This window comes from Leptidea sinapis, chromosome 43 (genome assembly GCF_905404315.1).
Source record: "Leptidea sinapis chromosome 43, ilLepSina1.1, whole genome shotgun sequence".
NCBI classification, from domain to species: Eukaryota; Metazoa; Arthropoda; class Insecta; order Lepidoptera; family Pieridae; genus Leptidea; species Leptidea sinapis.
Window position 1 is genome coordinate 568,404 of NC_066307.1, and position 24,421 is coordinate 592,824.

General features: G+C 33.2%; 2 protein-coding genes, 1 long non-coding RNA gene and 1 other non-coding gene across 4 annotated transcripts in view; 2 read left to right on the forward strand and 2 right to left on the reverse strand.

Annotated features, from left to right (window-relative positions):
* LOC126977039 (uncharacterized) overlaps positions 1 to 3,548 on the reverse strand; it is a 74,863-nt gene extending 71,315 nt beyond the window's left edge. The window contains exon 1 of the mRNA XM_050825699.1: positions 3,401 to 3,548. The gene's annotated coding sequence lies outside the window, so the exon portion shown is untranslated. The remainder of the gene's footprint in view (positions 1 to 3,400) is intronic.
* Trnas-gga (transfer RNA serine (anticodon GGA)) lies at positions 599 to 672 on the forward strand. Its single transcript has one exon. It is a non-coding gene; the product is annotated as a tRNA-Ser (tRNA).
* Positions 3,549 to 11,224: 7,676 nt separating the features above from the next.
* Positions 11,225 to 13,875, forward strand: LOC126977043 (uncharacterized). Its single transcript, XR_007732131.1, has 4 exons — positions 11,225 to 11,357; positions 12,693 to 12,720; positions 12,946 to 13,098; positions 13,718 to 13,875. It is a non-coding gene; the product is annotated as an uncharacterized LOC126977043 (long non-coding RNA).
* A 2,863-nt stretch (positions 13,876 to 16,738) lies between these two features.
* Positions 16,739 to 23,467, reverse strand: LOC126977038 (calreticulin). Its single transcript, XM_050825698.1, has 7 exons — positions 23,301 to 23,467; positions 23,098 to 23,202; positions 22,693 to 22,928; positions 19,644 to 19,841; positions 19,155 to 19,364; positions 17,953 to 18,288; positions 16,739 to 17,204 (listed from the first exon to the last, which is right to left on the reverse strand). Exons 1-7 carry the CDS (start codon positions 23,386 to 23,388, stop codon positions 17,184 to 17,186), a joined length of 1,194 nt encoding a protein of 397 aa, XP_050681655.1. The 5' UTR covers positions 23,389 to 23,467; the 3' UTR covers positions 16,739 to 17,183.
* Between the last annotated feature and the right edge of the window lie 954 nt (positions 23,468 to 24,421).

Sequence of the window (24,421 nt, forward strand, 5' to 3'; positions counted from 1 at the left end):
TTTTTATTTTATTGTTGTTGTAAGTTTGTCTAATTTTGAGGATAATAAAGTGGTATCTTGATATAAATGCTTAATTATTGTAAACTTTATTTTATATTTGTTTTAACATTTTACGAATTCTGATTGTCTTTTTTATTTCTTATTTTATTTGCTTTATCGATTATCTACAAGATTTTAAGTACCCTATTCAATATAATACGGATGGCTCTCAATAATACTAATGGTGTGAGTCATTTCACAAAACATAACAGAGGGTTATTTATATTTAATCAAATATTTTCGTATCCCCCAGATTAGAAACATACTCGTTCAATTTATTGTTCATTAGTTAATTAAATTTGTAATGTGTGGCCATTAAAATATGAGCATTATATTAATATTTAAACAAATGTAATTAGTTAATAGTTGGTTAAGGTTTGTTCTATACAATGACATGAGTTTACTTATTTAAATTAAGGATTAGGCCGGGTTGCGTAGTAAAACTTTGTCAAAATAATACTACAAGAAATAAAAAAGACATTGGGATCACATAATATCATCATCACAGTAGATATATATCATCAGTAAGTATTTTGTATTTTATAACGAGGCGGTACTGGAACGGTTAGCTCAGTTGGTTAGAGCACCGGCATGGAACGCCGGAGGTCGTGGGTTCGAATCCCACATCGTTCATAAAGTTTTGTTTATCAAATTTTATTTGTATATTTTCCCCCTTATTCATAATAGTCTGCTAACTTCAAGCATTGCTAATTCTCACTCTGTCTTCTTCTATTGACCTAAGTTAGAATGAGAAAAAACACTCCTAAGCGGCTGTTTAAAGTTAGCGGATCATTATAAATAAGGGGGTTTGTATTTTATTAATTTAAATGTAAAATAACACGAAGCACGTATGTTATAAAATTTGAAAGATGCCATTGAGTGTCAAGATGCCACGCACACAAGCATCTAATAGTTGCCGTAATAAAATAGCTAAATAGAAATGGTTACAACCGTTTCAAGAAATGGTTGTAACCATTTCTTGAAACTTGAGATGAAATTTTTACAAAAAACTATTACATATCTATAGAAATTCATTTTTCTTTAGATTTCTTTTTTTATAAACAGTGCGAAAATAAATCACCAAAATACCCGTAACTTTTGCAGTTGGAGCCATGTTAATTATTCAATCTAGATAAAAATTGTACGAATATTTATTAATTGTACACCAATACTATTTAACATGACATAGTTTTGTTAATTTTGTAAAAAACAAATGTATTATGTTTGTAATAAATTAAAATGCTTCTAATTGTGATTGATCCATTCACCTCTTGGATGCTCTTCGAAAAGAAGGCATAATCCACAGATTAAAAATGATGTTTCGAATCTGCGTCTATAGCTGTTCTATCATGATGTATCACATAAATTGAACAAAAAATGATTACGGTATGACGCAATATTTTTTTGCGCAATTATAGATTTTCCAATACTTTTTATTTCAAATCAAAGGTCGATTGTTACGTGCAAATCTCGACAGCCTCATACAAACATTAATCGTACATTTAATTTATAGTATAAAACACAGCAGGAGATTATTCATTTCAAAAAACAATACATGAGTTTCTGTCTCCCATTAGTCAGTAATCAAACTCAAACAACCAGAAGGTTCTAAATAAAATCTCTAAGCAGGCTAAAATTGGCCAATAATGATATTATATGCTCATCTTAAAAGGTTAAGCGAGAGAAAAGGGCATATTTTAGGAATATAAATCGCCAGGATCTTAGTTAATTGTTAATTAATTTCACTAAACAGAATGGAGTAAAGATCCATAATGGGAAGAAAAAGTTTGATTATATTATAGTGGTGACGATCGCAATTATAGTGCCGTTCAGAATTTTGGGTTTTTTAAGGAATCCTGAGTGGCACTGCATTGTAATGGGCAGCATTTGAAGCCTCCAACCTATAGGGTACTAAGAGCTCCAACGATTCTTACAGCTGATGTATGCTATGTAAAAGAAAATTCCTTCATAGTTGTACTGTTAAAGAGCATCACTCTTTCAGATCCAACACTTCCAATGGAATTAGTGATCAGAGACATTCTTTTTACTAAATTTTATTTATGGCAGAGGCATTCTCCTCTAACGAGTGACCCGCATGGTCACACCAACAAGTCTCTTTCAAAACCAAACATGAAACACGATATCGTTGCCAGCCATTAAGGAATTCGTTATATTCATTATTAATATAAATATCAAATATAATATTAAGTTATCGATATTGAAAGTCTTCGATGACAACTTAACTCGTAATTGCATCGTATGTAGGTACTTACTTGGTAACATAAAACGTGGAAATAAATTATTATTGTTGACACTAAATACCTAAGCATTGTGCTGAACAATAGGAACTTGGCACTGGCCTAAGTGAACCTGTATTACTTCATGCTTTTTGTAACCTTGTATCAATACAACAATGTAATAAATCCAAATATAATTTATCTTTCATTGTTACGGGAGTTTTATTGTTTTTCGAATTCGCCACAATTTTTCGTCACAGCGGCAACGTATAGTAATCAATACAAACTTTGACTGAATTTCAGCTGCCTGACTAATGCGGTTTATGAAATACAGCCTGCCGACAGACGGTCGGACGGACAGCAACGTTTTAGTAATACAGGTTCCCCTTTGTGAAAAACGGTGAAATTGTCCAACAAATATATAATTGTTTTTTTAATTTTTCACATATTGTTGTTTTATGGTGGCAAAAGGCAATCGCAAAAATAAATGTTCTTTATTTAGTTGTGGAAACATCCTGCACGAGTTCCAATCTCAATTGACTGTTATTTAAATATCAACAATCAATTAATAAATAAATAAAATAAAATAGCCTTTATTATTACTAGTGACTTAATTTTTTTTTCTTATAAATAAAACTTAAATTATCTTAACTAGTAATTTGTCTCTCGACAAAGGCCTCCTCTAAAGACTTCCACCTTATTCGGTCTCTGGCTACTCTCATCCAGTCCGGTCCTGCTATTCTTTTAAAATCGTCCTCCCACCTTCTAATCTGTCTACCTTTCCTTCGTTTAAAAAAACAACAATCAATTATGAATATCCAAATGAATAATTCATCTCTTTATTCATTAATTACTATTGAAATGGTGGAAATTTCAGTTTCTTTTAATTACTTCTACTTTAGTCTCGCTAATCTCTTTATTGAGTATATAACTCTGTTTTTTTTCCTTTCATAAAACAGTCACCAAGTAAGCTTTCGTTTGTATCTTTTGAAATAATAACAAAAGAATCTATTCAAGTCATCTGACATTGTAAGTCCACAAAACCATTACGGAATGCCTTTCTCGATCGCCGGGAGTTAACTTAAAAAATACTTATTATTTATTCGTATATTCAAAGTACTTACTGATAATCAAATCCGATATAAGTACAACAATATTGTATGTCACAACACAAGTTATTTTCTATAAAAACTAACTAATTGTAATCACAATTGTTCAAACACGTGTGCGCGAATCCGCGCTGTGAGGAGGACTGCCTCCGAATTCTGGGTAAGGCGCCCTCTCACTCAAACTTCAAACCGATTTGAGAGGACGGAGGGGCAATAACCTCGCTACTATAAACTGAACTTGCGACTATTACACGAGTTTCGTGTACATTGCTCGTTGTGTAAGCACTTTTGTTTTTATTAATCCTTAAACTGTTTTTTTTTATTTCAAACTATTATAAGGAATAAGCAGGCTGTACTTAGGTATTATACTGACCGCCACGCTGCCAGCACACTAGGCAAATACTAGACACAGCCTGTAAGTGCTTCCAACCACGGTACATTGATAAAATAGTACAATAGTAAGGAGCAAGATTTTTTTTATGGAATAGGAGGACAAACGAGCGTACGGGTCACCTGTTGTTAAGTGATCACCGCCGCCCACAATCTCTCGCAACACCAGAGGAATCACAGGAGCGTTGCCGGCCTTTAAGGAAGGTGTACGCGCTTTTTTTTAAGTTACCCATGTCGTATCGTCCCGGAAACACCGCACAAGGAAGCTCATTCCACAGCTTTCTAGTACGTGGAAGAAAGCTCCTTGAAAACCGCACTGTGGAGGAGCGCCACACATCCAAATGGTGAGGATGGTATCCTAACTTGTGGCGTGTAGTGCGAAGAGATTTGCGTATATAATAACACTATATAGTTACACTGTTGATTAGACCACACATTTGGGTGTGCTAGACGCTGAACCTTGGTCAATTTAATCTATTATTTCGCCTCTTCAGCTATAGTGTAGGCTGGTTTTTTGAGAAGGGCGGTGATGGCCAAGTCGGAAACTACGAGACTTAGAGGAAAGTCGTTAAAGGAGTCATGCCCTCGATTTATGAGAAAGCAATAACTGCATATTTAGTTTTTTAATATTTCTTGAACTTTTGACGGAATTCAACCCGCATGGTGCTTCAAAATATATAACATCCCGTATAATTAGACCAATGGACTCTGCTGCTGATAAGGATCAATCTATATATATCTAACAAAAAACTCCTTTCACGACTTTCGTCTAAGTCTCGTAGTTACCGACTTGGCCATCACCGCCCTTCTCTAAAAACCAGCCTGTAAAATCAGGATTTAAGTAAATTTATGGAATTTGGCGGAAGTCCATATTTATCCTAATGTTACGAGTTGCTTTTATTATTACCTCAACTAAGATCTGTCTTTAACCACTCCGATACATGTTTCGCCTTTTCACGACGCATCACGAGGAGATGTTGACTATTTTTTAGGAGGAAAACATAATGCTGTTGATTAAATACTACATCTTGGTGCAGCCGATTCCTTTGTTATATTATTTTTCACGTGAGAATTAAGTATCTACTTTTATGTAATTTGAAACATCTAGATAAATGTCAAACGATTGGGTGTTCAGAAAAACTTTCGTCAAAATATCGCTGCATTCTTAGCTGGTCTTGCATGATTGGTTGTGACATCAAAAAAGTGAATTTATTCTTCAAAGTAAATAACTGAATAGCTGCTTTTGTAGTTAAAGTTCAATAAGTCGAAAAAAGTCATTTAAGTGAGAGCCAATTTACACGGCTGATGGAAAAGTAATTAATTCTCAAATTATCTACTTACATATCTAAGTAACTGGGGGAAATTCGCTTTCAATTCATCGTAAGTAATCGACAGTCGTAACGAGGTTGATATTTCGATCAGGTTTAAATAAGTTAACTATTCAATTTACTTTTGTGATACCTACAAATCATCGAGTTATGTAGATTTATATGGTATAAGAGAGGTTCGTACTGGACAAAGGTCTCCCTCGTGTAGATCTCCACGACGACCGGTCCTGCGCTGCCCTCGTCCAACCTATTCCGGCGATCTTGATCAGATCGTCGGTCCATCTTGTGGGGGGCCTAACAATACTGCGTATTCCGATACGTGGTCGCCATTCGAGAACTTTTCTGTCCCACCGGCCATCAATTCTTCGAATTATGTGCCCTGCCCACTGCCACTTCAGTTTCGCAATCATTTGGGCTATGTCGGTGACTTTGGTTCTCCTGCGGATTTCCACGATTTCGCAGGGAAACTCCAAGCATAGCCCTCTCTAGTGCCATCCTTCGGGTTCAGATCTGCAATGGTGGCAGCAATTTAACCGACTCCGGACTGAAGTAGGCAGAATTTTCAGTTGACAAAAGTTGCAGTCAGAATTTGAGGAAAAGGAGTCATATTACACCGACAGAAGAGTGGAATACCATCACTATTCATTGTGCACATCCAATTTCCATTGTGCTTTACTACACCCTGAAGGACCTAATGGAGGAAAACGCTGCTGTAATATCAGAGGACGACTATTGGGCAGGCAAAGTTAGCAAGACAGAGAAGAAGATGGTATAAAAGGACAATTTTGCGGGTCACCCATTGCGGTAGCAGATCTTTAGATAGCAGTGTTTGTTCAGCAGTAAACAATGCCACTACACATATTTCTGCTGCAAAAGAGCATTGCTATTAGTGCTGTGTTGATGGGCGCAGTGTAATGTGATCGGGATCACATCACACTATCACGTCGTTTATATTTATCCTATATTCAGAGGGAACTTTCTGGGGGTGATGGGGCCATTTCCTTCCTTAAAATATGGCGAGGGAAGCGATGTCTAGTCCATGCGTCGCGCTCGTGAATTGACCGTCTATTGTAGGTGATAGAAAGGTTAACTGTTTTAGGTACTTACTATGTTCATACATATATTTAATTATAGTTAGCACCCAAATTTATTGAGTACTTATGTAGGCTGATGCAACTTCTCATAATCGCTACAGGATACAATTATTTTTAAGTTGGACTATATTAATCTTGATTGAGTAACCAAAGCTCAAATTATTATTATTTATCATATAAAGGAAAATGGTAAAATGACTGTCGTTTTCAGATTAACTTCCCAGACCCGAAAGAATAATAACTAAATACATAATTTATGTTCGATAAACTTACAAGTTTACCAATATGGCCTTGACAGCCAAACCCGATGGAGTCATAGTTAATGCTTTCGTTCACGCTGCTCACGAATAATGCCGGATACATTTATAACACACGATAATAACGAAAGGACAGACAATATGTCGTTACCGCTTATTAATTCATCTGAATCGGTTATTAAATTTAATCAGTATTTTAGGTGTGAGTGAGTGATAAGTTATCACTGCCACCATTTCACCATTTTACCTACCATTGTATGGCAATAGCGGCGAATAGGCATTATTCGTAAACAAACCATTTCGATAATAATAATAATGCTTTTATTGAAACTACGTTACCTATGTCGCCCATAGTCGAAACGCAAATAGTCGATGGTGATATTCATTAGATAAAAAAGGTATTTGAATTTGTTGTATGGGGTATTTGAAAGAATAAACTAAAATTAAATATGTTGTTTGTGTTTTGTTTGTTTCTTTTTTTTTATTATATATTTCGTATAATCTTAAGCTTAAAGCCAGTATTACAGACCTAATCCATTGTCATTTTCTTAGATGTCTTAGATAAAGAAAGAAGAAAGTTTGTCGTACATTTCTTAAATGTAGAATAATATACGTATAATTATATACAGGTAGTAGGTATATCATAACTCAGTATGTCTTGAACATTTTTCAGTTCCCGAAGTAGAACTGAATACAGTTGGCTAAAGCTTATGATTAATGTAATTAAGTAATGGGGTGGTCAGTTAATTTAAACTATACCAATAGTTGCCGCTCAAACTCTTAAATGTATTTAAAGTCCTGCCAAGGATAATTAATGGATATTAATGTATGTAACTATAAAAAAATTTGGTCTTATAACAGCGTTCTCAAAAGTTCTGAATATGATGTGGCTTAACGATGATTAAAAACCATCTCTATATTGATTTAACAATAACAAAATTAAATATGAGTAGTTCTATCTGAAAAACCTTAAATTAGGAATTACGCTTACTGTAATCTTTTGTAAAAGGAACCGACTACACAACATGAAAAAATTGTCATATCGTTATCGTGTCGTAACTCATAAAGAACGTTGTTAATCACGCGTAAAATAATTTTTGTTTCAGAATTTGCTGTAGGTACTCTATTCATAGGTAATGTCTTTTATGGCAAGAAAAACGACGCTCAACTTTATGTTCATATATTATTTAGATAGTACCTATAACTATATATATTCATGTAGCTAGACTGCTCAAGATACCCAAGAACATAGAATGGGGTATTGTGAGATGTATAGTTAGGGTTTGGTATCCGAAAGGTACCAAAGGCACTGACCTCTACTAAATACCACTGGACTGGCGGCTGTCAAAGTGCTTTTTTGCCTGTTTGATATTCGCCATTTTGGCGCTGTTTGCCATGTAGCGAGAGTCTGCGGTACTAAAACTGGTGATGACAACTTCAGCAAACATCGATAGATGGTGGGAAACTATTTACAAAAAAAATTGTGTACTTTATAACGTTGATTCTTGAAGTATAACACGGAAAACGAACGAAATAAAATGTTTAGCATTTAGTTCATACTTCAGAGTACTGTACGTTCCTTCGCAGCCATTTGTATTATACGTCAAAATTATTTCTCTGGACGCTCGGGAATGGCGCTTCAAATAGGCACAAAAAAATTGCAGTTCTGTGCCTGTCCAGTGGTATATATACAGGTCAGTGTACAAAAGTGTACGGAAGGACTGTGGAGATTCAATAATAGGGTCCTATTATTTAGTCAAGCTAACAGATTAATGAGCAATCCTGTAAAACGCATAAGTTAGACAGCTGACTTTATACAGAGCGTATATTTTTACTACCGCAGCTACAATAATTAATATAAACCAATAGTTCATTATTTGTTGATTGATTTGATTTATATCTTCTACGATGATACGGCATTGTCCGATAAGTATTTGAGTATTTTTTATTCGTAGCGTTTGCTTCAAATTATCAAATTCAAATTCAAAAACACTTTATTCATGTACTTAGGTCACAGAAATGACACTTATGAATGTCAAAAAATATATAAAAATATTGTTTCTTATTGAATTTACCGCTACTTCGTAAACGGTTGAGGTAATGAGAAGATGTACCAAGAAACTCATTGCCACTCTTTTAAGCCAAGATTTACATTTTAGTTGCTTTAAAAATCCTCAAATGTCAAAAACTGAAAGGCTTACATGAGTAAGTCAAAAAAAGAAAAAAAAGTAAATTAATACTTATAAACACAAGAGCATCAATCCACACATACCGTAAATAAATAGAGGCATTATGTGAGCATTTCATATAATAAAATATATAATAACTTTAACTTTAAAGGAAATAATAATAATTTCAGCATAACTTCAGCAACCTATCCAATTTATATATGAATAACTAACAGTTATTTGACTTTGACTTCAAGAAATATGATATAGTAGTATATTATTATTATAGTTCAATAAGCGCCTTAATAAAACTGCACTAAGATAACCTAACTTAACATGAATTTCTCACTTTAATTATGAAGTAGCCGGGTGAAATGGTCAAATAAAAGAACCCCACATAGCTAGAAAGTCAATCAAGTAAGATGGACACACATAGAGGGTGACTAGAGATCAGTATTATCAATAGATTCATTGACTCGTCTAGCTGTGCTGTGCCCCAACGTTTTACCCGCATATAATACTTATTTGTGTCATACAACATCTATAGTAATGTATAAGAAGAAGGCGTATTATATACAGCATGTTGCTATTGTTGCCATAACAATAAATAAACACGACATAACGTAATCTTAGACGTTAATTTTTTATATATTATAACATTAATAACGTCATTAGATAACATCTGTTTATTACGATCGTTTACATGGGTCATGATAATTGTTAAGTCAAATTTGTAACATTTTTAACCTATTATAATTGCACTCGCCACTTGATCGTGTCTCTCTATCGCTGGTTCCTCGCTCGCGCTTGCACGCTCGGCTCAGGCGGAACGTGACAATTTTTCGTGTGTGCAACAAACGTTCATAGATTTATAATACGTAATCTCGTCGTTAAAAATCCATAGTAAGTATATTATTATATTCCTCCGTAAATAAGGCTAGAATATACAAAAATAACTACTCAAATCTGATACGTCTAGGAAGTGCATTCAAAGTTCAGACAAATGTTAACTTATATAACTTCTGTCTCATGCCAGATTTTTGCGAGTCAACATGTCGTGAGGATGCTTCGTGTAGAGGCGAAACACGTGTCGATTTGTTTAAAAGACAAATATTGGCGGAATTAACACTAAAGAAAACTCAAAATATTTCAATAAATATATAAGTTATTGTAAAGATCAGTTACGAGCTTCTCACTGTAACATTGTCTGCATCTAATTCAAAACTAACTTATATTAATTGATGACAATTTACAATTAAAAATTAGACACTTGACAAGATATAAAATACACAATAATAATTATTTATTTATTTAATAGTTAATATTATATAACAGTTTAAAAGAATTGAAAACCACGCTAAAAAGCACAAAATTCTCTTTGGTATTCGAAAATTTTCTAATATTACATAAATCGGTCAAAGATAATGGTTGAAATTTATTAAAGTACCTAACATCAATTCCTGCCTTATAGACGATAGACGAAAATTATATAAATTAACAAAAATATTATTTTGCAAATTGAATAATGGAATAATTTTATTGCATTAATGTATTTTCATCGGTCCTCGATAATTCTACGAAGTTTGAACGAAATCTGGCTTAGTTTTAGTTTAAAGTCAAATGAGTAGGTTACAAACTATATGTATGTATGTTACATACAGGTGAAGCTAATAAAAATCGTATAAATACTAAGTAACCGTACTGAAACCAGCATTCATATTAGTAAGCTGTTTCTATCATTAGCTGACATAAACATCACATATCACAAACGAACTGACAAACAGGCACGATTTCTAAACATTGTTTTATTAATGTGTATCGGTCTGATGGACGCCGTAGCTAGTGAGATACTGGGCAAACGAGACTTAACATCTAATGTCTCATTTGTTCAGTATCTCACTAGTTACGGCGTCCTGCGTGACGAGCGCAATGTGCGGGGCGTATCAATTACCATCAGCTGAACCATAGAAATCTTAATAATATTATTATTAAGATTTTTATGACCTTAACGGTGTGCTGGGTCTCGTTCCTTAGGTACTGTCCAAAAAAAATTTATGTGTTCTTATTACGAATAGCTGTAAATTAGGTTTGTTTTTTCAAGTCTGTTATAACTTATAGCTCAGGGCTCTCAAGTCACTCGATAATCAGTATATGTATCTATATGAGATAGATATGTATGTAGAGGAGTTCGGTACCTAGTGGCGATTTTTTATCATCTGGCGACTATATGCTACATTTATAAGGAAAGAGGAATTTGGATTTCACAAAAAGTACTAAAGATTAATGATTCTTAAATGTAATTTATTTAAAACTAGGATGTTTGACTCAATCACGAAGAATGGCTTTATCCCATAAAATGTACGCTTCCTGTGAGATATATTTGTTTGTGTTCTTCAGTGGGTAAAATTAAAGTCAAAACGTCAAAATATCCATGCAAACAAAGTTGCGTACAACATATTATATTTTTATATAACCTTTAAAATATGCGACGGATATTATTTGGCTCAAATTAGAGGCACATACATCGTAATGGACTTTGGCAATGAAATGCGAGACGCAATAAAGTCAATTTTAGTCTGGTCACGTATTTCTTGTGTTAGTTACATTTCAAAAGAATCCACAAATATAACAAATTAACCATAACAATTGTAGTGTATAAAAGATTCATCTTATTTCGTGTTCACGAAAACATGTCCTCGACTAAGATGCTGTTCGGTTGTGTCGTTTCAATATTGGTAAGTCGTAACTTTTATGTATTTGTCGAAGGCTGGCAAAAAGAAAGTTGTTCAGGACATTTTATTGCTTACTTTTTAAGTAAATTTTAATGTTTTGTAAGCTTGGTTTTATTGATTCCCAGAGCTTGTGATTTACGTTCGTTTCAATTACTTACTGACTTCTTTATTGTTTATGTGTAGGGTGGTCTGTTCGGTGAAGAGATTTGGCATTTAAATTAATTAGCTTCCTTTAAGTTTTCCGTTTGCGTTTCATTTAAGTATAACTTTATCTACCTCGCCATGATCAGTCAAGAACATTAATAACTACTTAAAAACATTTCTTTATATACCATGCATTATTCTTCTTGTCGTTTGATTCTGAGCGAATGTAATTATTGGTCTAAAGAATAATTATTAACCCACTGTGCTAATATTCTAGGCTGTTCAGTACAAATGCCTACATTTTGAGAAATTAGTTTCATACCTACAGAATATATTTTTCGATTAATTTTAATTAACTCCTCAATTACTTGATGCCCTTAGCCCTAAGCAAAGTACGCCAGTATCAAATATAAATACTATCAATTCCCCTATCAGCAAGAAAATAGTAAGTTTAAGTAATAGTAAGTATTCATTAAAACGAGACAAGCAATGACGTTCTATAAATGTATATAGAAACGTCTTTGGTACGAGATGAGTGATGAGTCGCGCACAATGCCAGACTTAATAGCCTTTTATGTAATGGAAAATATTTTATGGTGCCCCCCGATATTCTTATTGATGCCTTACGCAACTGCATAATTCTTTAATAGGCTAATCCGGAATTGAGTTCTGCCACCAATCTTATTTTGGGGTGAAGGGACAAGACTCCTAATAAGTACTACTACTTAATAACTACTACTCTATATTCGCACGCAAGCAATTTAGTCAACCAATACATTAAACAAATGAATACTCAATTGTCCAGGTAATAATCACACTACATCGTAAACAATCCTTCTTACTACTGTGGACTTAAATCCCACGTGAACCTTTCAATCTTCAAGTCTTGCAAGATATGATGGCTTCGTAATACTTGAGCATCTTCCATACCCGACATAGCCCCCAGTGATTTCCATCTATTTCCTAATTGAAGGATTACTTGAAAGGATAAATATTCGATGATGATGAAAATGTAGCCACTGCAGTACAGAAATTTTTGTTTTAGGTGTTTAAAGCGATTATATCGAATTATAAAATTTGATTCAATAAGTGACCGCCAACATACCATACTATTTCTCATTTTTTTATTGAACGCCCTACGGACATGAGTAAAGTACCTAGGTCTATATTTAATCATTAGCTTTTATGTTTCAGGTCTTATGCGAACTTGTTGATGCAAAGGGTAAGTCATTTGAAAATGTGATAGGAAGGTAGTAATGATCAAATGTTGTGACTCTTATAATTCTCAAATATTGATTACTAGCTGGTGCCCATCACTTCGTCCGTATCGAATTTAATTTATTACTTACCAAATTTAATAAATTACCAAAAGAAATAAGAGAGGAGACAGTGTTAAATAGATTTAAATTTAAATTATTAACTTGCAGTGATTGAAATTAATTTGCAGCTATCGACAACGGCGAGTCAGACTTTTGCAAGGATTTAATGGATTTAGTGAAATCATATTACAAAGATAAAACTATGGACTCTGATAAAGACAATACTGAAGATGAAGATAAAAAGAAAGAAAAATTAACAGATTCAGAGGGAACAAAATTATGTTAGTATCACGTTTATATAAATTATCTAAGATCTATATATAATATTATGTCAAATAAAACAAATCGCTTTCGTACTAAGACAGTACAGAACCCAGATTAGAATCCCCGCAACGTATTAATCTATATATATATATATATGTATATACATATATATATACATATGTATATATATACATATATATATGTGTGTATATATATATAATAGATTTCCACGTATATAGTCACTCATCACGATATCTCTGGAACCATTAGAGCTAAAGACTTGAAATTTGGTAGGAATATTCTTTTCAACGAGTAGAGGTCAGAAGAACGGATTTTCGAAAAATCCATCCGCAAGAGTTTTATTTATTATGAACAGAACAACGTCTGTCGGGTCAGCTAGTATGTCATATAGAATAACAAACTCATTCAAACCTGACACTTGGGTAAGACATATTGGGACCGACACATAAAAGTCTTATTGAACGTTTTCAACAAAACCGCTCAATGCCCGTTCCTGGGTTCATTATAATCTAGGGCCTACAGAAATGATAATAATATGAATATGTAAATTCGCACGTCGAGAAACCAACCTTGGAAAACAGATAAATGAGTAATACCTAATCTTTTTTCTTTCAGTGACTTGGTTCATGCCTCACCTTGAAGAACCTGATGAAAAACTAAAAAAATCTTATAAACAACCATTAGAGCGTCTCATTTCGAGTTATACGGAGTTCTTATCAAATTTGTTTAGGATTTTTTGACAAATATAACACTTTTTAATATTGTTTTATTTACCCGTGAATATAAAAATTTGTAAACTTTTTTTTATTTACATAAGTTTAAGGTATAGATAGTTAAGTTTATGATTTAAAAGATAAGAAATATTTGTAATATTTTTTGTCCATAATCAGTTTCGGAATTCCGCACCATGGTGGTCCGTTATGATTTTTCTCTGGGTTTTGAGTAAAATTCAAACTAAGGTTAGTGGTGGTTAAAGATTTGACGTACCTATTGCGTATGTTATTTGACTTGACGTACCTTTGATTTTTACACGCTTTTTATTAGCTTCACTTGTACTTGTATGTTTGTTTGTAACCGACACATATTTTGGGCGCCATTTTGACCCACTTTAAACGGCCAGATTTCGTTCAAACTTCGTAAATTTATCGAGGACCAATGACAATACAGTAATTTGATAAATTATTCCATTTTTCAATTTGCAAAATTAGATTTTTATTAATTTATATAATACTAGCTGACCCAGCAAACGTTGTATTGCCGATATTAAAATCGCGATACAAAAGTAACTGTTGATCGTAGATGGGTGAAAATTTGAAGTTGTATGTATTTTTTAATGCTGACTCATAATCAAACAAATTTAAAAAAAATGTCAAATAAATTTAAAAAAAAATGTGTGGGATGAAAAATAGATGTTGGCCGATTCTCAGACCTACTCAATATGCTCACAAAATTTCATGAGAATCGGTCAAGCCGTTTCGGAGGAGTACGGGAACGAACATTGTGACACGAGAATTTTATATATTCTTATATACGATAGATGAAAAATAACTATATCTTTATAGTTATTTTTCATCTATCGTCGGCATAATTGGAATAAAGCAGGAATTGTTGTTCATTTTAAATTTCAACCATCATCTTTTAAATTAAAGCGTGTTTTTTAAACTACTTTTATTATTATGTTATTGTATTGTACACAGAACAGTTTGTAGGTATTGGACCAGAGGATTCAAAAGGCATTTGTTTTCTCAAAATTGATTCCTTAGAATTCGTTTTACTGTCAGTTCAAACACCACTACCGCTTCGGAAACAAATGGCGCTCTGACAGAGAAGAAACGGCGCAAGAAACTCTCCCAGCATTCTTTTTTCGCTCTTTTGAATAAAATATACACTATTGTACTGTCATTGTTATTAAATAATCAAAATATACTGCCAGGCTGTCCGATCACTTAGATTTCAGCTGTGAAGTTGTTACTCTCGTACCTACGCTTTGTTTGTCGCACTAACTCTTACTGGGCCATCGTGGTCGACTGAAGCGTTGCCGACCGTGGTTATCTGACTACAATATAGTCTGTGATAACCTGGAAACGCTTAGTTCCTTGGATGAACACAGGTGGTGTAAGATGCTGGAATTTCACAATATGGCATGTAGGTTTCTTTACGATGTTTTACTTCAGCGAGAGCACCGAATATACATATTATTACGTGACAAGGGCAAAGCTCACGGCCATTCCCAATATACTATAGATAGAGATAAATTACTAACTTCTACTGTCAATAATTAGCTGTGAATAATCTGAAGCTGTCCCAATATACCCGATAAGTCATTCTTGTCGCCTTATATTGGGACGCGTGAATTGAAATTTCCATACAAACTTCTATCGCTGGTAAGCTATACGTCGTCCCATTGACTGACAGGGTGTACGGATAAGGTGAGTTAACGTCGATAAGTTTATTGGGACAGAAAAGTCAACGATAGTTACGATTTTTATCTCAAGTAAGAGATAGACTAAATATTGGGAACGGCCGTTAGTACCTTCGGTATTACAAGACCCACACGAGAAAAACCATTTTTGCACACCAGTATTTCTAGCCAAATTTAGGATTAGAGACCATTCTCCGTGTGACTGTGGACTAGATGAAGGAAATGTAGACCATTTGTCCTTTAATGAAGTCTTCCATGTACAATTTTATACCTCCTAAAATCCCCCACCCCACCTCCATGAAATGCCTTCTCTCCCAAATTTTCACTCCCTTTGTAAATATTTTACGTAAACATTATAAAAGAAATAATAATTACATACTTAAAGCTTTGTGGATTACCTAAGCTTGATATTGGCTGGTTGTGTGAATATAACATATTCCATAAAAGGATCAGACAAGCACAACCCAGTCTCGCATTTACAGGATATCTTGTTTTTATGGTTCCGTACCCCGAAGGGTTTTATTATCAGGAACCCTATAACCTGGGGTGGGACAGACGCCTTATAGTGACGTTCTCAGAAGACTGTAGTGCCATCTGTTAGTTGGCCCGAAAATGAAAGCTTTGTCAACTGTCACTCGCTTTGAAACCTTTCAACTTTTCTATAATTCTGTCACTGCCCACTGGTCATAAAATGGCGGCTACTTCTAAAGTTTGCGCATGTATGTAGCTCTCGAGCTCCATTTTGCATATTTACACTACTAAATCTATCCTGTTTTATGTTGTGGCAAAATTAAATAACTAACTCTACGCACAATTTCAACATGGTAAAAAATTGCAATACCTACCTACATTAAAAAGTAGAGTTCGTTATTTAATTGCGTCACAACATTAAAAATTAATTTTATAATTTCGAGCTTATATATAGTTATTAATGGGGCCAATCTCCAGATGGCGCTAGTTTCCAAATAGACAGCTCATAATGCGCAGAGAGGGCTCTCTTTTCCCTATAATATTATACTCTTTGCCTATAACTAACTACATCCGTCAGTCTGCCTGTCAGCGGGGATTATCACATAAAATATTACGACAGCCTGTAGTACAATTAGTATTGCCGCCATAGACTTCCGGTTCTTATGATTTATGTTAAGGGCTACCTGGTCGACACTGATAATAAAACACAATAAGCATATACGTCCACAAAAATAAAACTCAGCTTTATTATATATTAATTTAATCAGACTCATAACAAAACAAATCCTCACACTTACATTGACCAAAATTAGGCTACATATGCACAGCCGACTAGCGACACCTTCGTTCACACATTGGCACACGGTGCCACAGATAAATGATTACCCTAGTACACATGTAGAGAGTGTAGACAGACAGAGATATAAAAATAATGAAGTTAAAACACTCATGTGCACCAAGTTGTAAAAATAAAAACATTACATAATATACATAAATAATAATCAGTACACTTTGCGCATAAATACTTAGATGTTATTTTAAATAGACTTAAAATGAGCGCTGTCAAACTGCACCTTGTGATAAAAAAAAAAGGAAATTGCACACAAACTTATAACACTGTAATGCCACGTAACACATACATCAGTGCGCGTATACCCTGCGGTAACCAATGTCTCTACACTATTACGCTTACAACTCGTCGTGCTCCTCCTGTGGACAATACACATAATTAATAAAATAAAAGGCAGCATTGTTAAAAATAAATAATAATAGAAATTAAGAATCAAAAAACAAATTGATTTAATGGATAAAATTGAATACTTTGGTTATTCTTATTAAATGTATAAATTTATCCTCTCAAAATTGATTTCTTCAGTATTCTTTTTGAAGTCAGTTCAAACACTACCACCGCTTCGGAAACAAATGGCGCTGTGAGAGAGAAGAAACGGCGCTAGACACTCTCCTAGGATTCCTTTATGCGCCATATAAATTGTACAATATTGTAATATCATTTTTATTGCTTTAAGATTATCATAATCTATAAACTGTCCGATCGCTCAGATATTCAGGATGTGAATCAACCCCAAATACAATCTTTCTAGTTTTAACAAAATATACAAATTTTTCTACACTTTGGTACTGTGGTTTTTTATCCTTTTTAATTTATTTATGACACCACCATGAAGAAGGCAAATATTTTACAGCCTTAGATTGTATATCTGATGCTTAGTGAGAGTGTGCAAATGCCAGATGACCAATCAGTGATAAATTAAATTAAGTGAATGGCTAATTTAACTCAATTTGTTAAGTTTGTTAAACATCACAGTGTAATTGCACTGTGATGTATGTATACATTTATAACTTTCATTTTGAGACGCCTGAGCACAGTATTTTTGGTAATATATTTAGATAAATTCAGTTAATCTCATCAGAGAAGTGGTTATAACGTTAAACTCACCACAGGCGCCGCTTCACCCGCGTCATCATCCAGATCCTCATCATCTTCATCATCATCTGTCTTGTCCTTATCTTTCTCCCTCTCTGCTTCATCCTGTTCACTCTTCATCTTCTTCTCTCCCTCTGTTCTCTTCTTGATCTCCTCTCCTCTTTGCTTGGCAGCCTCCACATCGTCGGTGATGAAGAAATTGTCGAAAATGGTGCCTGACTTAACCTGCCACAGGTCAAGACCCACAGAGCATATTTCATCACGCTTGTAAAGGTTTGCATCTGCTGTGTATTCTGGATTATCAATTTCCGGGTGAACCCAAGCACCTTTGTAGTCCGGGTTGTCAATCTGTTAAAATAAATTTGTACTTTAGCATCGTTTTAATCTAATGGGGCATTTTAAAAATAAAGTAAAACACTGGATTCAAAAACAATCAAGATATACATTAATCAATGTTATATTCAATATCTTTCAACAGATTAATAATTAAAAATTAGTAATATAAGTTAGCAAAAAGGGAAAATGTAACACAAGCCCTAAATTAAATTCTAAATATATTTACTAAATTACATATGTATAATTAGCATACATCAAATTGACCAGAAAACGGTAGTAGAGGTAACTGAACCACTCGCAGACACAAAGTAAACAATTAGCATTCACATGACTCACAGTAGCGGTCAATGTTGAATAAAACATTCACGCTTGATTTAAGCAGGAAATCAATTTTGTGAAACAACATATGACATTGGCTTTTATTATTTACTTTTACATTAACATTAAAACAGAATTATAGCAAGGATCTGTTGACAATACTGGAGCTAAATTCTCAGTGGTCAATTCCCACTGTTAAGATTGACAGTCCAAAACTAAAATCTGATCTTAACTGTATTCTTTTGGAATGGTGTGTGTTGAAAGTTTAAGAATTAACCTAGGACTTGGAAAGTGACAGCAATTGTACGGTGTTTCCATGGGTACCTTCAAAAAAAGTGTGTACGCTTTTCTAATTGGCTGGCAGCATTCCTGTGATTCATCTGGTGTTGCAAGAGAATGTTGGTGGTGATGATCACTTAACATCAGGTGACCCATATGCTAGTTTGTCATCTCCAATCATAAAAAATAATGTGCAGGAGAGACATCATGATAAGGACTGTTGCCATAATACACAGAGGTAGATTAAAAAAATATTCAAACGTATTTAAATTGTGTCATACCTGTTTTGGAGCCCATACACCCTTGTACTCAGGGTTATCAATCATTGGTGGTTCCCATTCGCCATCCATCTCATCATCCCAATCTTCAGGTTTGGTGGCATCTGGGTCCGGGATGTGCTCGGGCTTTTCCCAATCCTCTGGCTTTTTGTCTTCTGGGTCTGGGATTGTGGGCCTGTCATCCCAGTCTTCTGGTTTCTTAGCTGATGGGTCCTGTTTGAATGGAAATTACATTACATAAAACATCTTTAAATTTTTGATAATCTTTATCCATAAGACATTTCATGTTAATTCCTAAGTAATAAAATATTGTTATTGTTATATATGTTAAGTGTTTAGAAATCTTCATAAAAATACTATAAAAACTAGATTTTCACACAAGCAGTACCAAGAGTAAAATACTGTATGTCTAGTTTTATTCCAAGGCAGAAAAACCTTACTGTAGTTTCTCAAACAAGTCTTATAACAATAATTAGTAAAACAATGACAAACCTTGATCTTCTTTGGTGGGAGGAAATCCCAGTCATCCTCAAGATTGCCAGATTCCACCTTCTCATTGTCAATGAGGACCTCATAGGTGTTGTCTGGCTTCACAACCAGGGTGTACAAGTGGGTGTACACATCATCCTTGCAGCGGATGTCTTTCTTGATCAGATGGTTCTTGCCTTTGTAGCTGAAGATTACATGAACCTAAAAATAACAAAAATATTATAAATAATTTAATGAAAAGTTAGTTACATATCATTTCTTAACTTTTTCTTTGACTAAAACATTACAGACATTCAATTATATTTAATGCATAAAGTTTTACTGTATTATAATCTAGCTATATAACATTACTAGATATTATATTGTCGATCCAGTACTCTATAACCATAAAGATAAGATACTACATTTATATATCACATAAGTATAGCTTGATTTTTGCTGCTTTCCAACTTTTTCTTGAATTCTATTTAACTTTACATAATATAACTTTAGTATCTCAGAACTGGTAAATTATAATACTAATAGGTGCTTCCAGCATTTCCAACTCAAATTGTAGATGCATACCTAATTAACTGATAAAATTGTTCAAATGTATGTCTAAAGGAGATAAGAATAATATATACTCATTAACTCATACATGAACTGTAAAACAGACTGCTAGAGACAATTATTACTTTCCTTGAAATTCAATTGGGTAGGTAGTTATTAGTTAACAAGTCGGTAACTCAACGAATACAACAAGAAACGAAGTGACAATGACGAAGAAATGAAATGAATAGCGTTGTAGAACAAGGATTTCACTAGTATTGATTTTTTATGTAAATCGATTTATTGATAATAAAATAATTGATCAGTTCTGTTTTTTTCCTGAGAAAATAATATATTTTATTCATAATAATAATTCGAACATTAACTATGAACCTTACTAATATTATTGAAATAAAACAACTGGATCTTAATGTTATTTTAATCGATTAAATATTCATTCAATTACATCATTTTAATCGATTTTCTTTATTTTAATGTTTTTTCGGTTTGTAGATTGCAAAATGAGCTAGTTTTTGTATTTTACATCAGAAAAATATACCCTTTTTTTTAAAGTATATTTCAACTTGTTAACAATCAGGCCCAAAAGTCCCATTCTCCTTTATACATGGATCCTTAGAATAACTTAATATCTTACTTAATTTTTCCATTCCAAGATGTTTACCAAGACTTATATATTTACTAAAGTGAAACAATATGGTCCTATTAATAGAGTACATACAATTAATGATTTCAAAGATCATGGCATTGACATCTTTCACTACACATTTAGATCACACAGAAAAGTTTAAGAAAAATTACATCTATGGTAGATAATAGTTTGTGTTAAATTGTTTAACTAGTTAAGTATTTACTAATTCTTACTTTGATTTTTGTATTTTCACACTTATATAACTTGTATAATTTCATATTAGAATTAATATACAAGTTACTTAAGATTTTCTTATATAAAATTTTGAATGTACCTAATTAGAATAACCAACCTAGAACCAGTATGAAAGTGCAAATAAATTGTTAGTCTTAAGTTGAGTTATTGTTGGTACATCAAATACAGGGATGTGCATTGGTTTTCTACCAAGGTAGGCACTGTAGATCTAACTAGTTGTAGTTGAGCCTGGAGATTGTGTACTGTAGGTATTTAGGAAAATTTATGAGTGTGGTTAATAGAAGTTTTGTTATAAAATAACGGAACCAAGTTAAACTAAATTAACTATAACACAATATTTATTTAGGTTCATAACAAGGTAGGCACTGCCTAATTGCCTATATGACATGCACACCCCTGATCTAATAAAAAAAAATTAAATACTGTATTACAATTTACATACTTTATTCACCACAATATTGTAACATCACTCACACTATTGAACATTCAGTTCAATAGTGTGCAGTAAATGAAAACATTTATTGTTATAAATACATGTTATTATGATAAAATCTAACAGATAGTATGCTCAATGCCAAAGTAACATGCAATATTATAATTATTGTTAATGTACAATATTCAGATTGTAAATCCACAAATAGGGTTTATCAGAATGGATAAAGCCTTATTCATCTCTATCTTAAAAAGGGTTGGTGTTAAATGTTAAAATGCTTTAAAAACAAAACTAAGATAAACCAAACTTAACCCTTTGCCTTACAGTTGCTTAAATACATATCCTTAATTTGTATTTATATGTACAACGAAGAATAATTATAAAATATTATCTAATTTATTCCTAATATTAGAAATGTATGATGTATGTGTGTATGAATGATGCATCTCGGAATAAGGTTTATTATACATCATAGAAACAACTGTGTGATGCTGTCAGCTCTTAAAACCAAACATAAAAAAACAAGAATATTTAAAATGCTACTGGTCCATGCCTTTTTATTCCAGAATACTAGCCTTTTCATACTTCCATGGTGAGGTGTAACTATCATACAAATAGCTACATTACTAGATCTTTCAGAAGTTACAATGAATTGTTAAATGAAGTAGACCTAGATATATTTTCTACATCTAGCACCAAACTAAAAGTTAATGAAAGATAATGTTATCGAATAAGTTCTTCCAGATTAAATAACTGTAGTTAAGTTAGTTTTAAAAGGTAGTATTACATCCTAATAATAGTTTTATATATATATGGAAACTTTTAAGTAGCCATCAATAACTTCATAACTTATCATTGTAACATAGCTAGAAGTTTCCCAAATAATTATAAAAAAAAATAAACAAAATACAATTATGGGAAAACCTCAATTTCATATCATAATGTTGGTATCCTTCTCATTTTCAATTTGTTATGTTCTGACTTAATTTTAATGACCTCAGAATATCTCCAAATGTTGACTTAACTTTTAAAAAATATAATTAATTGTTAACTTGATTAACATTAATTTATTTTCAAACTAAACTAACATTATAACATTAAAATTAGCTGAAATTTGATCACTTCACACATCAAACTTAAGCGTTTCTGTTCTGTGGCAGACAGAGAATACTTCTAAAACTGCTTACCTTTTTAGTACCAGGGCCGCAAATGTCAGGACCAAACATGATCTCATACGGTGACTCTCCATGCATATCCTTCTGGTCCAACTTGCAGTCGAATACCTTGACATAACCTCCACCACAGTCAATATCTTGTTCATGTTTCACAGTGAATTGAATCACCAAGTCCTTGCCTTCGTTGGAGAATGGCTTGAATTTAGTTGACAGTGCATAGAATCTTGCATCTTCAGATGTTTGCAGACCTGATGTAAAAAAATAATTTATAAATATGTCCAGATGGATGGTATAAAATTGTCATATCAATCTTAGTGACATGAGTGATATAATAGGAATCTGAAATTGGGATTAACCAAAACCTTCAATATATTACGTAGAAGTGCCGACAGTAATTTGAAAGGTCCACGTACGTACCTTTGTCTTCTTCTGGCTCATTGTAGAACTTTCCAGCAGTTAATTTGAATTTACCAAATTCTTTTCCAGGGTGCTCACTGTATACCCAATTGGATTCCCATGAATCTGAAATATAAAAAAATACCGGTGCAGCGTGGCGACTCGTAAGGTAAAAAGCCGGCGAAGTAGGTAAAGTTTCATAAAATAAAATGTGAGGGGCTTACCATCAGGGAACTTTTCATCAAAATATACATCACAATTTACAGAATATATTGCTAATAAGCCAACAAAACTTAAAACTAGCAACTTCATTTTTTATTGCAGCAAACCTCACACTCGCAAGAACTAGCCACGAATAATCGTAAAAGTCACAGACGCGACGATCTATTATTCAATTTTATTCGGTCATTGTAGTTTCGCTATTCCTTTCACCCTAACGTAAAAGCCTAAGGTGCGACTGAGTAAGAAGAAGTTGCTTATCTTGATTACGACATGAATAAAAGAGAAAGTTTATATGATGTTCTAAAAGTGTAAGCGAGAAGGAGAATCCATTATTTTCATTATGTGACGTTGTACTACGCAGACAGATGGAAAGCGCTCATTGGTCGGAATTGACAAATAATATTTGGACACACCGCTCATAATCATTCACTCATGGCGGCAGGATTTAAATTTAATCCGTGAATACGGATTTGTACAAAAAATAATATTATTGATCTTCAAATAAATATCATTTCTTAGTGCATAAGCAATTTCTTATATCTATTAACCACAGTAATATATGAAATAAATCTTAATATACTCAGTTTCACATAATTAATTGCTGCATGTGTGGGTTCATTGATCGAGAATGTTCAGTCCTCAGTTTGAATAGATAGACCAATCAGACATTCACAGAACATACGAAAGAGATGGAAATATTAATACCTTCATGAGAAAGAAGGTAATAAATATAACTGACGTGTATTAAATTTAATTATTAATGTGCTAATATATTGGCAAAAAGTAAACGCTATTGCCAAAAGAAGAAAAAAAAAATGTGCTAATATCTGAAGTAATTGTATTGATATAAAAATCCAATGAATATTTAAAAAAATATGGATAAAATATATACTGTGTAAATAAAATAAGTTAGTTATATTTAGCTAGGTACTTTAGCAAATTCTACGCATTCACAATAAAATGTTGTGGCAGCTTTTCCAGGTCAATCTTGGAGTTTAGAAACAGTGCAGCGCCTGCCTCTTCCAAACGGGCAAACTCTTCTACCTAGTACCTGTAGAGAAGACGGAAATTTCTAATAATTCTCAATATTTTTATTCATCTCTTCGTATCTTTAAGAAGATAC